Source organism: Colias croceus, chromosome 19 (genome assembly GCF_905220415.1).
Source record: "Colias croceus chromosome 19, ilColCroc2.1".
Classification (NCBI taxonomy): domain Eukaryota; kingdom Metazoa; phylum Arthropoda; class Insecta; order Lepidoptera; family Pieridae; genus Colias; species Colias croceus.
Window position 1 is genome coordinate 1,012,766 of NC_059555.1, and position 14,097 is coordinate 1,026,862.

Genomic DNA, 14,097 nt, shown 5'->3' on the forward strand with positions numbered 1-14,097 from the left:
TCCCATCACTATAATCTCCACTTTGTACCAATCTCAGTACACTTAACGTCATCTCCCACATGTCGATATATGCAAAGCCGTTCCAAGGTTTCTTGTATCGATAGTTCCTTGCGGATTACGGACCCTAAAGGATTTGTATGCCCCGGGCGATCGTCCGCTCTTTGTCTTAGCCAGGTGAGGCTTCTGCTTTTAATTAATAATGCTACCGATTTGGGGCCAATAGATTCGTTTGTGGCTTATCGGGGGACGGAGCGACACGTGTAAGTTTTGATTGTTGGTCCGATAGTTAAACTTTTGTTGTTTCCGTTATTATACGTGTATTGATAGGTGTTTTAGTAATTAATATGAAGTTATATACTGGCTGACACTAAAGTTGTTTCTCTAATTTTGTATACGAACATAGAAAGAGAATGAAATGGTATTACGAAATGATCATACTAGAGTACTTCTTTATTTCACATATTCATTCTGAAATGCAATTAAAATTCATATAAATAACTTATGCACACAATTGATTACAATTAAAGATAACAATATGAGGAAAAATCCAGAATTTTATGCGTAACTATAGTCATTATTTACCTTGTGACTAAAATTCTAATTTAGCACATCTTGTCTCATAGTCATATTCCATCTCACTATCTTCCCATCTCTCCGCTTACTTCTCACACATAATTACAGGAACATACGTAGCCATTTTCAATATATTTCACATACAATTAAAGGAACATAAGTAGCCATTAAAGTGCACTACATACCCAATCGCAGTTTAGCCAATAAACAAGCTACTCGCAAACAAAACTCCTGGGCCAATTCGCACGGCGCTATAAATAAGACCGCAATCGGAATAAATGGACGGGCGAATTAAGTAGGAGTTAGGTGTTCAAACCATTGGGCTGAAAACTAATTAATAGTTGACTAGTTTTTGTTTGATGCTATGACTTTCACTTATAAATAACATCATTCAGTATGTGTTGTACCTATAGTTCTTTTGGTACTATTGCATCTAAGGATAATGAGTTGGTTAACCGCTTTACGTTAAACGCGCTAATCTCAGGAGAAGGTTCGAATAGAAAAAGCATTTTGTGTTTGATAGTCATTATATATTTAGGAAGGCTATAAAAGTTCAAGCTTCCACCAACAGACGCGGAGCAATAATGAAAAAGGTTGTATAAGGGATTAAAAATATACACCTTTGGAATTTTTCTAAATCTGCAACGAGTATTTCGACCTAGAACATTTCTAGTCTCTTTATTAAAAATTCTATAAGCATGCTGGCTGTTCAAAACTCTATTTAAAAGTGTATTAAATAATCTATAAAAATCAACACTACCTAATTAAATAGCATAGCTGTTCCTGGAACAGTTTCCTTAAACCCGGTGGTGCTGCGCTTCGATATCCATACATTAGCCGCATCGATCTCACGACATAGATTGCTTGGAGCACGCGAACGTCTTGGAAGGGCAAAATTTGGGAATTTCGATTTAATTGTTCGTTGTTTTTGGGTTTCAATTTGATTGAGACATGGACTTAAGGTGATGGTTTAGGGAACGTGGCACAAACAATACGATGTTGTTTATAAATACCAAAATGATTTTCTTTTCATAATGCTAAATTGCTAATGAAAACGAATATTCAAACATATTATCAACAAATAGGTAACTAGTTACATAAAATTATCAAAAGCTATACCTATAGAAATTAGAATTCTACCTTAAACAGAAACGAGTCAAGAGTGAAGAAAGACAACAAAAGAATTAGGAGCAATCATCATACCAATAATATGAAAATTATATCTAGTATTGAACCCATTATAATTCGGATGTTTGATTTTTCTGACCACATTTCAACTCATAGGTAGACACGATACATAAATATCATACAAACTCCACCACATAGCATACATGAAAACTCCGATCCCGAATAAGGGGATCCAAAGCCCACAGGTCTCCCAGAAGGCCATAAAGGTTCACAATAAAACGATCTTAGCCAGTCGTCTTACTCGGACGCGCTTGTGTCCGCTTCACTGCCGCTTATGTTTGAAAGGATTGTTACAGATGTTTGGAGAGTGGAAGTGGCTTGGTATTTGTTGTTTTTAACCGACTACATAAAAAGGAGGAGGTTATCAATTCGGCCGGTATGTTTTTTTTTATGTATGTAACTACACCGATTACACCGAGGTTTCTGAACCGATTTACGTGATTCTTTTTTTGTTCGATGCGGGATGGTGTCGAATTGGTCCCATAAAAATTTTATTCGGATAGGCCCAGTAGTTTTTATTTTATAAGCATTTTTGTCTGTATTTGTAAATTTTGCAAGTGCAAGTTTGAAGTCGGTTGTTTTTAACGCAGTTATCACTTGTAGCTTTATAGATACGTGATGTTTGATTGAGTATTAACCCATTGAGCCCCAAGCGGCCCGATCGGTCCCAGACACAATTCTATTGTGTCTGTGGTTCCGGGGCCTGAGTTATAATAGTCACTATGAAGATAAAGAATCCAATTGCGTTGAGGAATTTTGTAGATCTGGTAGCGACTTTCTAACTTAACAATACCTAAATTAAATTTCAACGTAAAATTACTTTCAATTCACTAATGTAATTTAAATGATTAAAAACAGAAGGTAACTATTGAAATAAATCGGCGTACGTTTTCAATATTATTCGAACTGCAAAAAGACATAATTTATACCTGTATATATTAAACTTCATTGAAAGTGCAAACTTCGATCACCTGTTTACCTTTTGGATTCTATATCATGTACCAACTACCAAGTGCCAACCGAAGCCGGACTTCAAAATACGCCAAAGGGTACTTCTTCAACCCTCATGTTTACCGTCAGATGCTATCGCGTAATTGTGACAATATTTGGTAAAGGCTTTATAGGTGGAGCCAAGGTAAATTGTTGAGTAATTTGCGCAAAGTTTAAGCCAGAAATCGCCTATCTGATAGAAGGAAGGTTAAACGCTCAAGTTTATTTGGGACGGGAAAGGATGGTTTAAATTTTAATAGTTGATCAGTATCTTGTGTCGGACATCTTGGGGCATTTGTTGTTTCTTATAATTACTTATTGGAAACTAAATTGAATAATGTTGCGACTTGCGGTGCTTTTACAACTTAGAGCAAACTTAGAAGTTTAACTTTTGTATTCGTGTACAACAGTTGCAAATAAATACAATTAAAATGGATATATTTGACATTGTTTACTTAACTGAAGTATGAATTACATTGAGTAATAAAGGTCAATTTTTATTTAATAATAATTTAAAAGCGTAAAGTTAAAAATTAATTAAGAATTGTATTACGCTTCCCTTTTCGTAGTCGACTAGATATTACTTATTCTTCATCTTTCGACGACGACATCATCGACGACGCGGTTGGCGCAGTGGTAAAGTAACTGCCTACTGAGCCGACGGTCCCGGGTTCGATCCCCGGTCAGGGCAAATATTTGTGTGATGAACTCAATTATTTGTTCTTGGGTCTGGGTGTTATTATCTATATATGTATTTATTAAATATTATATTTATCGTCGCCTAGTACCCACAACACAAGCCTTAATTGAGCTTACTGTGGGACTAGGTCGATTTGTGTAATAATGTCCTATAATATTTATTTATTTATTATTTATTATCTTTATATTTATGAAAGGTCTCCTCTACCTTTTCTGTCATAGTATCGATTTTTTAAAAACATCCTCAAGACGTTTCAAATCCCTCCTCACTATCATCCTTTCAAAGTTTTCAAATACTTTACTTATTTTCTATAGTTCGCAGTGGTACATCCAGACATTCCGACATCCCGGTGCAAGTATCGCCCCGGTCACTATAAATCGCCCTATGAGAAGTAGTGATTTAATCGGAAACCTCAGAGTCCCTCAGGAAGCCCATTAAATCGTATGGTCAGAGGATAATTAATTCGGCGGTAACGTACCAAGTGAGATTAATGGAGGTTCCACTAATCTACCTCTTTCTCGTGTCCAGGAATTTATTGTTCCATCGATTGCCAATTAAGTAGTTTTTAATAGTATGCGAATGGAGAATAGGATCGATTTGGTACCATATTGTGACGTCATAGCTGTTAATTGAAACCAATTATAGATGATCTAAGTTAACATTTGTATTTTAAGATAAAGTAAGTCAACCGAAATAAAAATAAAACGTTCGTGATTTGTACTTCACATCGATAAATCGCGGATTCGAGACACAGCTGGGCGACGAAAAAAATTAATTTATCACTAATTAGAAAGAAAAAAGAAAAAGAAAGAAAAGAAATCATTTATTTGACTCCACAATAATAACAAACACAATTGACACAGAATACAATAATTAAAATTAAAGCAACACAACATGAAACAAGACAATACAAGTACAATAAATGAAAGAGTAAAATAAAATAAAATGAAGCCGAAAAGTGGAGCCAAGTCGGGTAGCCACTCAGCATAAGTTGCAACATAGTTGCAACGCTGATTTTCAGTGGCCCCTCTCTGAAGCGATTGGAGCGGCAGTACGTTCATAGATAGATATTTATATTATATACATATTTAAATATATATTTACATATTATAAGCTTATTGAAGAAAATACATAATTATAATAATTTAACTTAATATTAATGGATAAATGTTAAGGTTTAAATAAAAATAATAATACATATAGTAATGGACAGATAGATAGTATACCTACATAATATAAAAAAATATATGTGTAAAACCTAATGACAGTGAAGAACCATCACACAACTAAGGTTGGAACTCAAACTCCACCAATAAGTGTTTTTTATATTTATGTTTGAAGGCGTTTAATGAGTTTGAGTTTATTATTGGTGGTGGGAGATTGTTCCAACACTTAGTTGCGGCATATTTAAAACTTCCTCTAAATGCAGCTGTGAAACTCCTTGGCATAGCCAATTTACAAAATGACGAACGTGTAGCATAAGCGCTGCCCTCTCCCATCCATGCTAACTTGTCATAAAGATATTTTGGCGCTTTTGTCATTACCACTCCAAAAAGAAGTGACGCGAGGTGTAGCCTCCTACGGTATTCCATTTTTAGACACCTAGCCTTCACTAGGTACGGTGTAATATGGGACCGGGGAGGAACGTCCCAACAAAAACGCGCACAAGCGTTCTGAACGCGCTGTATCGCGTTCTTACTACGGCGTAGTAACCTTGGCCCGTACATAACGTCGGCATAATTCAACTTAGAGAGTACCAAACTCTCACAGAGGCGGATTCGTACATTGACGTTCAGGTGTTGCCGAATGCGATACAGCAACTTAAGGCGATAAAAACAAGTAGCTATGGTTGTATTAATGTACTTTTCGAATCGAAGATTTTCATCAAAAAGTATTCCCAGATTTCGAGCTTCGTTGACGCGCTCTATTGAAGTATATTCGACGGTGACAATCGGATTCTCGCACTCAATCCTACGAACCATATTAGGAGTACCCAAAATCATATATTTTGTTTTATCCTTGTTAAGCACCAGTGAGTTCTCACGAGACCAAGCTGATATCCGATCTAGGTCGCTGTTAAGTTTTGCGGTGGACGCTAGTGTCTGTGAAGGGTCGAAAGAGATATACAATTGTATGTCATCAGCATAGGCATGGTACTGACAGTGATGTATACAGTTAAAAATATCAGCACTGTAAAGGATGAACAATAACGGACCGAGTATTGACCCCTGCGGTACACCTCTCGTTACAGCTGTACATTCTGAAAAAGAAACAGACCCATCCTCTTTATTCACCGCTACTGTTTGGCACCGTTTACCACTGAGATAACTGTTGAACCATGCTACTGATTGCGAGCTGAAACCATAGAATGATAGCTTAGACAATAGCAATGGAACGTTGATAGTATCGAAAGCACGCGAGTAATCTAACAATACCAACAACGTCCCCCTGCCACCGTCATGCGCGTTCAAAATATTGTCCAGCACGTCAGTCAGTGCCGTAGCAGTACTTCGGTGCTTACGAAAACCCGATTGCAAATCTGGGAGTATATTATTGTCTTCAAGATACGCCATCAATTGTTTATGAACAACTTTCTCAAGCACCTTGGACATACAAGGCAGAATGCTAATTGGACGGAGGTCTTTATCAACTAACGGGTTCTCTTTTTTGGGTAAAGGTTTCACAATAGCATGCTGCCATAGTTCCGGAAAAGTACTAGAAGATATGGAACTGTTAACGATATCAGTCAGTACCGTTAAGGTCTTTGCAGATGTCAGATGGATCATATCTAGTGATATGTCATCGACACCAATAGCCTGTGATTTTAATTCTCGTAAAACTTTTACAATAGAATCCTGAGACACGGGTTTAAGATCAAACGTAGCGTTACTATGTCGGCGAAGTTGAAAGTGTGCAAGTGTTTGTGGAAGTACATGGTTATGTCCAGGTATGTCCAGAAAGTGGACATTTAATTTGTTTGGGTCGCTGAGATGCAGTGGAAGGATAAAGTCTGGCTTTTGCTTAACACTAACCTGAGCTTTTATATGTCTCCATAATAGTTGTGGATTTTTAATATTGGCATTAATAAAAGTGTCATAATATACTGATTTTTCGCGAAAAATCGCGGAGCTTACATATTTTTTTAAGTCAGTGTAAAAAGCTTTATGACAAGGATGTTTAGATTGTCGAAAAGTAGCTTGAGCCTCATCACGGCGCCTCATCATCAATTTTATATTGTACGTCAACCAAGGAGGATATTTATATTTTATACAAAAAGTCTTTTTAGGTGCATGTAGGTCATAAACAAATAAAATAGATGCAGTTAGAGCGGTCACTTTGTCGTTTACATTATTCAAACCAGAAATGGACTCCCAGTCAATGGATGTCAGTGTTTTATTGAAATCTACTAAATTTATATCTTTAATTGGCCTTGATGAAATCCACTTCGGTTTTGGCTTATCGATCTTGAAATTAAAAGTGCACGAAACAAATGCATGGCCACTTAAATCTGTGATATGGTCTATGTCAGTATTTAGAACGGCGGCATTGGTGCACACCAAATCAAGTAAAGTCTCACTCGTTTTAGTAAAATGAGTTGGTTTGGAGATTATTTGCTTTAAGTTGGTAGCAGTTAGGAAATCATTTAATTTTTTGTAATTAATGTGATGTATGTCTAGAAAATTAACATTGAAATCCCCGACAAGTATTATATTATCACACCATAAGAATGAACCAACGGATTCCAGTAAGGCGGATAAAAATAAATCCAACACCATCCAGGGTGGTCGATATGCCGTGCCTATGACAATAGTTTTTCCACTTACCACTAGTTTGACCCACATCTGTTCAACCATATAATTATTAGGATGGGACAATTTACGTGCATTGATGCCATTCCTAATGTAATACCCTACGCCCCCTCCACGGGAACCTATGCTCGACGGTCGTGGTACATGCCGAAGACTATACCCAGGCACACGAGGTGCACGGCCGCTTTCTCCCTCCCGGAGCCATGTCTCGTTTATTGCCAGCAGGTCTACAGCGTGACGATCCATTGCTACCAGAAACTCGTCGTGCCGAGTACCAAGGGATCCAGGGTTTAGTAAACCAATTTTAAGTTTGTTTTTAAGACCGAAGATTATTGATAGAATAATAAAATAATGTGCAATAAATATTGTATAGTAATAATAATTTAATAATATAATAATTAAAATATACAGCTTTTAAAACAAATAATAATTTTGAGATTTTATTATAGGTATTATAAAGTATAAATAATACTAATAAAATAAATGTATTTATAGATATATAACAGTAGTGTAAATTATTGTTGAATAATAATAGTAAATAATAATAATAATATCTGTGAATGTATAATATCCTGAATCGCCTACCGCCCAACACGTCATGATACAAACAAGTGAGAAAAAATAAGACAAATACACATACTAATTGCACATAACGTACAGATATGTGCTCATTATTATGAGTGTTATAATGTACTTTTAACAAATTAATATAGAACGCCATTTTAAAGCTTAAAACAAGTAAGATTCTACATATAACATACAGCAGCAGATAGCACCTAAATATTCTACAATAGCTTTTACAGTTATAAGAAATGATAAAAAACGTAGTAATGTTTATAAAAATAGGTTTATACTTTCGATTATAAGCCAGATTTGGATAATTTATGATTATTAACAAATTAATCTTTACCAAAAACACTATCTATATCCCCTACTGATTGTATATAAAAAACTTTTGAGTTAGGTTCTTTTCTAGCATATATTCGACCAGATCGTGTCCATATGAAACGCCAATCATGTCCCTTTTGTCGCGCTAAATAGAATAGGTTGCGATTCGTACGAGTAAGATGTTCATTTATATAAAACCGGTTTGTTGTTGTGCCTATCCCAGTGCCGGCCGTGTCCGCGCCGCGTCGCACGCGCGCCGCGCGTAGAAGCTCGTCTCGCAGATGCCGTCTAGATAAGCGAACGACAATCGCGCGTGGTTTAGTAGTGACAATATTAGTATCATGGTTGTTGTTTTGTTTACGACGCAGACCGACGCGTTGAGCAGATACTATGTCGGATTCACTCAAATTAACCCCGATTTTTTGTGCAATTGTAATCACGACATGTATGGGGTTTTCATTGCTGGACTCAACTACACCTGTCACTTCTACATCATTGAGTAGATGTTCCTGCTCGGACTGGTTCAAGCGGGCCTCCAGCTTTGCAATGGCATCGCTACTGGCAACTGAAGTATGCTCAGTGGAAACCTGCATATCTTGACTTTCCAACCTCGACAGCCTAGCTTCTACATCACCCAACCTCTTATTGAATTCATGGATAGCAGCCGTAAAACTCGTCATATCCAGCCGAAGGCCAGATAATTCTGATCGCAGGAGTTTGATCTCATCTACGAGGGATGGTGACTGAAATTGTTCTGGTGAATTTTGTTTATTTTTCGCCTCCTCAACGGGGAGAGAAAGGTCGGAGTTAACAGGTAGGTCATGTTTGTTCATGCATTCCTTACACATCCATTTGGAAATATTGCGTGAACCGGGACTAATATTCGCGCATTGTTTGTGATAAATTGCACTGCACTTATTACATTTGGCGCCATCTATTGTCGCGCAAAATTTGCCACAAGCAGTACATTTTTTCGCCATATTAGTTGAAATATGAGTAGATTAAAGTAATCACTATTTGTCTTCTATTTGTAGATAGATGGCAGTTATTTTAAAGCGAATTCAACAATGCAAGTTTTTGAAAATATGGAAATATGTACTATTGTCGGCTTCTACTTAGAAGGAAATTTAGTTTATTGATTCCCAGATTATTCGTACCAGTAGCCAAAAGTTGTGCTGAACAGCTTCAAACGAAATAATAAGCAACGTAAACGTCAAACTCAGCTGCTCAACAGCTGATCACTTAGATTTAAATTTTTTGCTTTTATCACTGCACAAACACGAAACGAACACTTTTGACTATAAAACGTATACTTGTTGTTGTTTTGCCACGTTTATTATGGTTAAAAAAGACTTCTATATATTTTTACAAGATTACAGAAATATTAGAACGACTGTCACTTCAACCGCCACAAACGTCCTTAACAGATATTTGTGGTTATGTATCTCCTTGTTAAAGATCTGATATCGAACTCACGGAACAAATAACCACCAAGTCACAAACTACATAGTTTATTTTATAATTACAATAATTTTCATTTATTCTATTCTTTATAAATTTATCAATTACCTAATCTGCGCATGTTAACACATAACCACTGCTCTTCATCGTAAAGGAAAACAAAGAATCAAAAGTTCGACTATATGTGACATCTGCTAACTGCATTTAGCCAGCGTGGTGGATTATGGCCTGTACAGTGTACACTCATAAGAGACATGTCTCCCATCAGTGGGAACATAATATATGGGCTGATGACAATGATGATGATTTGCATTGAGGTTTTTTAGTAAATTAAATTAAAATGAAATTTCACACATAAAGGCTGTTGCTGTTTCTTAGTTTTAGTTTTAGTTATTCTTAGTTTGATTGCATAGTAGTTGACTACAACTTACAACTAGCTGTCCCAGTAAATGTTGTTCTACCCTACTCTTCACATAGGGGTATGAAAAATAGTTGATGCCCAAATGTCAGTCCTACTTGATATACACACAATTCTATTTTATTTTATTTAAAACGTACATACATGTTAACGTTTTCTCTCCATTAGAACCATCCTCGTGCTTCAAGGAATATTATATAAAAAAAATTAACAAAATCGGTTCAGCCATTCTCGAGTTATGTGCTTACGTTGATAACTTACCAACACATTTTGCGATTCATTTTTATAATATAGATATCATATTGATATACAATTTTTATTTTTATTCATAAATTGTTAACTTAATGTTGATTGCCCGTGTATGAAATATGGCAAGGGAGCAGGGGTAGTAACATTTCTGATGTCACATATCAAAAGCATGTTAATGGACAGATAATTTAGGTAAATATTAATTTTCAAATTTAATCAATTCTTATATCAATCTCGAATAGTTGACTTGTATTACGAAAAAATAGAAAGAAAAGGATTTAATAAATCTAATATTAAAACATAATAGATAGAAGTAACTATTATTGGAATTTAATTGGTACAACAAAAAATATCTGTCTAAATCTATACTATAATATTATTGCGCTGAAGAGATTGTTTGTTTAAACGCGCTAATCTCAGGAACTACTGGTCCGATTTGAAAAATTATCGAGGCATGATAAAGGCAATTAATCATCACACTATGGCCTATGACCAACAGGAGCAGAGCACTGTGGGTAAAACTGCAGGGCACAGCTAGTTAATAAAGAAAATTTATTCAAATGCTTAAATAAATATTGTAACAACTTGAATATTTATAAACATTTGAACAATCAATTATTTTACTCCTAAAAATAATTAACATGAAAAAAGTATTTATGTTATGATCAGTTTTTTAGGTTACTCGCACAGTGATTCAAAATCTTCAACTGGTATGGTAGTAAAATGTAAGTATATAATTATAGTCTAGCTAAGTATGGGATAAAGATTCATAACGGCGAGAATTTTTTAGAACACTAAAAAATGAAATTCATAAGAATACCCAACTTCCAAAAAACATACAAATAAATTACAAGACATAAACAGTTGATTAAATACAATAAATAAATATTTTAAACTGTCTGAAATAATGTAAGAAAAATTACACTTAAAACTAAGAAATTTTTTGCTTCAAACAAAGTTTGTTTCAATGTTGTGAATATGAATTTTCTATGTAATTCTTCACAAATAATTTGAGAAACAATATTCTCACAGAATGTTCCAATTAATTCAATACGCTAAGCTTTTTTTTTGCCAAAGATAAAGTAACTGTGAAAGAAATTTGCTCGAGAAATCTGAAGCTTGAAGTTGTGAAGCGTGATTTTAATAATTGTAATAAAATTCATGCTACATACTTTAAATGGTTAATAGCTTTCTAACAGCATACTGACAAACCTTAATAACAGATACTGGAAATATTATAATGAAGGTACTAACATAATTAAATTTTTCAGCATCCTTCAACTCGAACTAAAATATTTATTCCATTAAAATGGAAATTATACAAATGCGTGTGGGTTTATAGGCAGTAGCATATAAAGTATGCAAAAATGCAATTGGTATAACAAGAATGACGGTTAATATTTTCCATAACATAACCTCAAAATGTGATAATGTCATGCCGATACGTTCGCACGAGTTATTTACACAAATATAATTATTTTTCTTACCTGATATGGTGTTTCTTCGTCCAGTTCATCCAATCGTTTCACATTCACACAATATAAACAAATTTCAACCGAATTCCACACATAAAGAACATCATCTTGTAACTCGATCAAATTACGCAATTTTGTACCCGAATATTTGCTCAAACTGTCCTTTAGATCTTTAAATATTTTGTGGTTTGCTAATTTCGTTTGATATTGTCGGTAATCCATCGCGAAAAATTGAATTTAAAGTTTGTTTTGAAAAACGGCTATGACAGCACCGAAAATTTGACAAATGTCAACTCTGCTTGACATTTCGGAATTGCGCTATTTCACGTTTCGTTTTAGGAAGTTTTAGAAAATAATCTGTATATGTTGCAAATTGGTGGGTAAAATATAATAAATTGTATTATTTTTTATTATTAGCTAGAATTGAATTTAGTAGACTAATAAAATAATGATTGTTATTTTATATCTTACATTAAATATTTTTTTCTCCAATACTTTATATGTCCTTTAAAATTTACCGTTACACTAGTCACTACCCACAGGATCTACAATTTATTCGATTTACCAGATATTTATGTTAATTCCTATTTTTTTCTTAATATTATGTCCTATTTTAATATCTTACAACTGTGTTTGTGTGGATGTGCTGTGAGTGGATTAAAATATTGGCGTATAGCCTAGTAAGGCTAATAAAAGTTTTATTTTAAAAACTATTCTTTGAAATTACAAAACTTATTAATAAATAAGAATTATAAATAAACTTATTATAACGCGTGAAAATGGTGTTCAAAAAAAAATCATTCATACAGAGCGTTTAGTATTCGCGTCTTGAATTTTCCCTAATATTCTAACCTACGGATTCATCTCAATTTGTTATTATTTTTGTACCTATTTGATTTCGCGTTGTGTTTATTAATAAAATAAAATAAAAAATATTTTTAAGAATAAATAATTAATTCCTCATATTGTGCCATTATCACTTTTTTGGAGGTTTTTTTCCACCCACGTCTTCGCATGCGTGGTTTGAAACTTGATAAATTAATTACCCATCTACTAGCCTCCTCGTGAACCACGCTTTCCATTGGTGAAAACAGTGGGTTGGAAAATCGGTGCAGTTGTTTCTGAGTTTATCGCAAACAGACAGACAGACAGCAGACGCGGCAAAGGATTTTTTGTGATTCAAGCTCAAACTCCATTTGTGTGTTAAAACATTATTTTTATTGTAATATGTTTTGAAATAAAAGCACTTAGATTTGATTTTTTAATAAATAGAAAACTGATAGATGCATAGGTTTATAGATACACAAAATAAGAGAAGGTAAGAAGAAATGTGTAGGTATAAATAAAAAAATAAATGCCTGTTGTTTTACAGGCATTTTTACACACATCGCACATGTTTTAAAATAATCTTTCAAACAGTAAAAAACATTATTATTTATTTTCCACATTAATACTCAATTCATATACCCACTACACCAGCAGGATATTAAAATTGTTAGCATTCGCAACGGACGTTACTTTTTCAAAATACGAAAAGCAATCAGGATAATCAAAACATCCACGCATGGGTAACTGATTGTTCTCTCACGGGGTACGTTGTATTTCACTCAGAAACCAAATGGTATCACGTAATTTCATCTCCCAACGCGTATCGTGCTTTCTTATAAATAAACCAAGTTATAGGCTGCGATAAATTTCGCGTTGGCAAGATTTGTGAACGCCCGTTGTTGTAATTTAAATTCTTTGTTTAAAATGGCAACACTACGTATTTTGAATGTTGATGGTGAGGATTCTATATGGTTATCTAATTGGCTGTTCTATTTGTGAAATTTTTTAGCGGTTTGCAAGTTTTTCAACCGACGCGGACGTTCTTCAAACGAAGGAGGCTCTCAATTTGATTTTATTTTGTCACTCGATAACTGTTTGATAGGAAATTGTTCCCATCTACCCATTATAAAGTTAGAAGTGGTACTTCCCTCCCCAGCAAGGTAACTTTATTTATTAGGGCATTTCCAAATTATTTCAGACATCATAATTTTACCAGTAGTTCTAATAATACAAATTAGCCGAAGGTAGGTTCGATTACAAAAATTGCAAAGCAAATCGGACCACCACTGAGACAGCTACGATGTCCATATCATTTCAGTTAGTTATTCCATTGCATGCTCAATCCTTCCTCAATCATATTAATTAAGAACAATTATTGATAATACCTAGCCATTAATTATTAGCCTACAAATCTTTGCGCCTTTCTTTAAATACCTAAATTTCACGACGGCGCGCGTATTTGCTAAAATACTCTTTCCTTATTAAGTATCCCGTTTTTGGTTTAAAATTATCTTCACA

At 34.5% G+C, this 14,097-nt stretch overlaps 1 protein-coding gene across 1 annotated transcript in view; it reads right to left on the minus strand.

Moving 5' to 3' along the window:
• The window catches only part of LOC123700458 (nucleoporin 88), a 118,758-nt gene extending 106,732 nt beyond the window's left edge, over nt 1-12,026 (minus strand). Inside the window, exon 1 of the mRNA XM_045647669.1 lies at nt 11,764-12,026. Coding sequence (XP_045503625.1) covers nt 11,764-11,973 — 210 coding nt within the window. The 5' untranslated portion in view covers nt 11,974-12,026. The remainder of the gene's footprint in view (nt 1-11,763) is intronic.
• Between the last annotated feature and the right edge of the window lie 2,071 nt (nt 12,027-14,097).